The following is a 1,188-nucleotide window of genomic DNA, read 5'->3' as shown; positions in this document are numbered from 1 at the left end:
CGGGGCGGTCGCCGGTCTGGGGGCCGGGGGGCCCGCCTGGCCAGCACGCTTCCCCCGGGCCCTGTCCCGTCCCCAGTCGCTGCCCCTGATCTCCGCCTCGCGCTGGCTGCGGAAGCGGGGTGAGCTCTCGGTGGTGGAGGAGGCCGGCCGCTTCTGGAGGCTGGCCAGCCGGCTGGCCTGCTACCTCTTCCTCTTCAACGACTTCCTGGTGGTCACCAAGAAGAAGAGGTGGGCCGTGGGCGCCCGGAGACCCTGTGGGGGTGGAGAGGGGCCCGGGCACCCCGACTCGGGTGTGGGCACGGCCCCCACCTGGGGCCTGCTGCCCGCGCTGGCCGGCGCCTCCCGCACTCAGCCCGCGGCCCGGCCACTGCCTCCCGCAGCGAGGACAGCTTCGTGGTCCAGGACTACGCCCAGGTGGACGCCGTCCAGGTGCAGAAGGTGGAGCCCTCGGAGTCGGCCCCGCTGGGGGTCAGCCACCGGGGCTCCTCCGTGCCACACCCCTTCCGGGTGACGCTGCTGCACAACAGCGAGGGCCGCCAGGAGACGACCCTGCTGTCCTGTGCCTCCGCGTGAGGGTCGGGGCCCGGGCTGGGGGGCCCCGGGCTGGGGGGCCCTGCGGTCCCGGACTCCGCTGATGGTCGGGGGCCATGTGCACCTTCTGCGGCGCGGGCCGCAGGCCCCAGGGGCGAGCGGGTGGGGCTGGAGGCGCCGCGGTCCGAGGCGCAGGGGCTCGGGGCTGCGCCCCACTCCAGCCGCCGTCCTGCAGGGAAGCCGAGCTTGCGGCCGGCTGAGGGCCGGGGCCGAGGCCCTCCACCGGGAAGTGGGACCCTGGGTTCTGGGGGTTCCGCTACCCCCAGACTCTGACCTGAGCAGAGGCCACTGGGCCCGGTCCGCCTGGGTGGACACTGCCAGAGCCGGGCCCGGGCCGGGGTGTGGGGGGAGCCCTGGGCGGCGCCCACTGAGACGGCCCTGGGCTCCACCAGCCGCACTCGCGGGCTACGAGACGCCTGCACTGACCCAGCGCCCAGGTGGGGGGCACAGGCCGCCAGGCCGGCGCACAGCTCACACGGCTTCACCCCAGGAGCGACCGGGCGCGGTGGATCACAGCCCTCTCGCACGGCCAGAAGCAGGCCCCCGAAAGCAAGGAAGGTGAGCACCCCGCCCGCCCGCCCGGGGGGGCCCGCGAGG

The 1,188-nt window shown here is 75.9% G+C and overlaps 1 protein-coding gene across 1 annotated transcript in view; it reads left to right on the top strand.

Annotated features, from left to right (window-relative positions):
- Positions 1-1,188, top strand: part of ARHGEF16 (Rho guanine nucleotide exchange factor (GEF) 16) — a 48,457-nt gene that overhangs the window by 45,706 nt on the left and 1,563 nt on the right. The window contains exons 15-17 of the mRNA XM_012734525.1: positions 77-228; positions 381-569; positions 1,082-1,149. Of these exons, the coding sequence (XP_012589979.1) occupies positions 77-228; positions 381-569; positions 1,082-1,149 (409 nt within the window). The remainder of the gene's footprint in view (positions 1-76; positions 229-380; positions 570-1,081; positions 1,150-1,188) is intronic.

The sequence above is a fragment of the Condylura cristata genome, unplaced genomic scaffold (assembly GCF_000260355.1).
Source record: "Condylura cristata isolate star-nosed mole 26May11 unplaced genomic scaffold, ConCri1.0 scaffold00058, whole genome shotgun sequence".
NCBI lineage: Eukaryota > Metazoa > Chordata > Mammalia > Eulipotyphla > Talpidae > Condylura > Condylura cristata.
The sequence above is the reverse complement of the archived record's forward strand: the minus strand, read 5'-3'. Positions and strand labels throughout refer to the sequence as shown.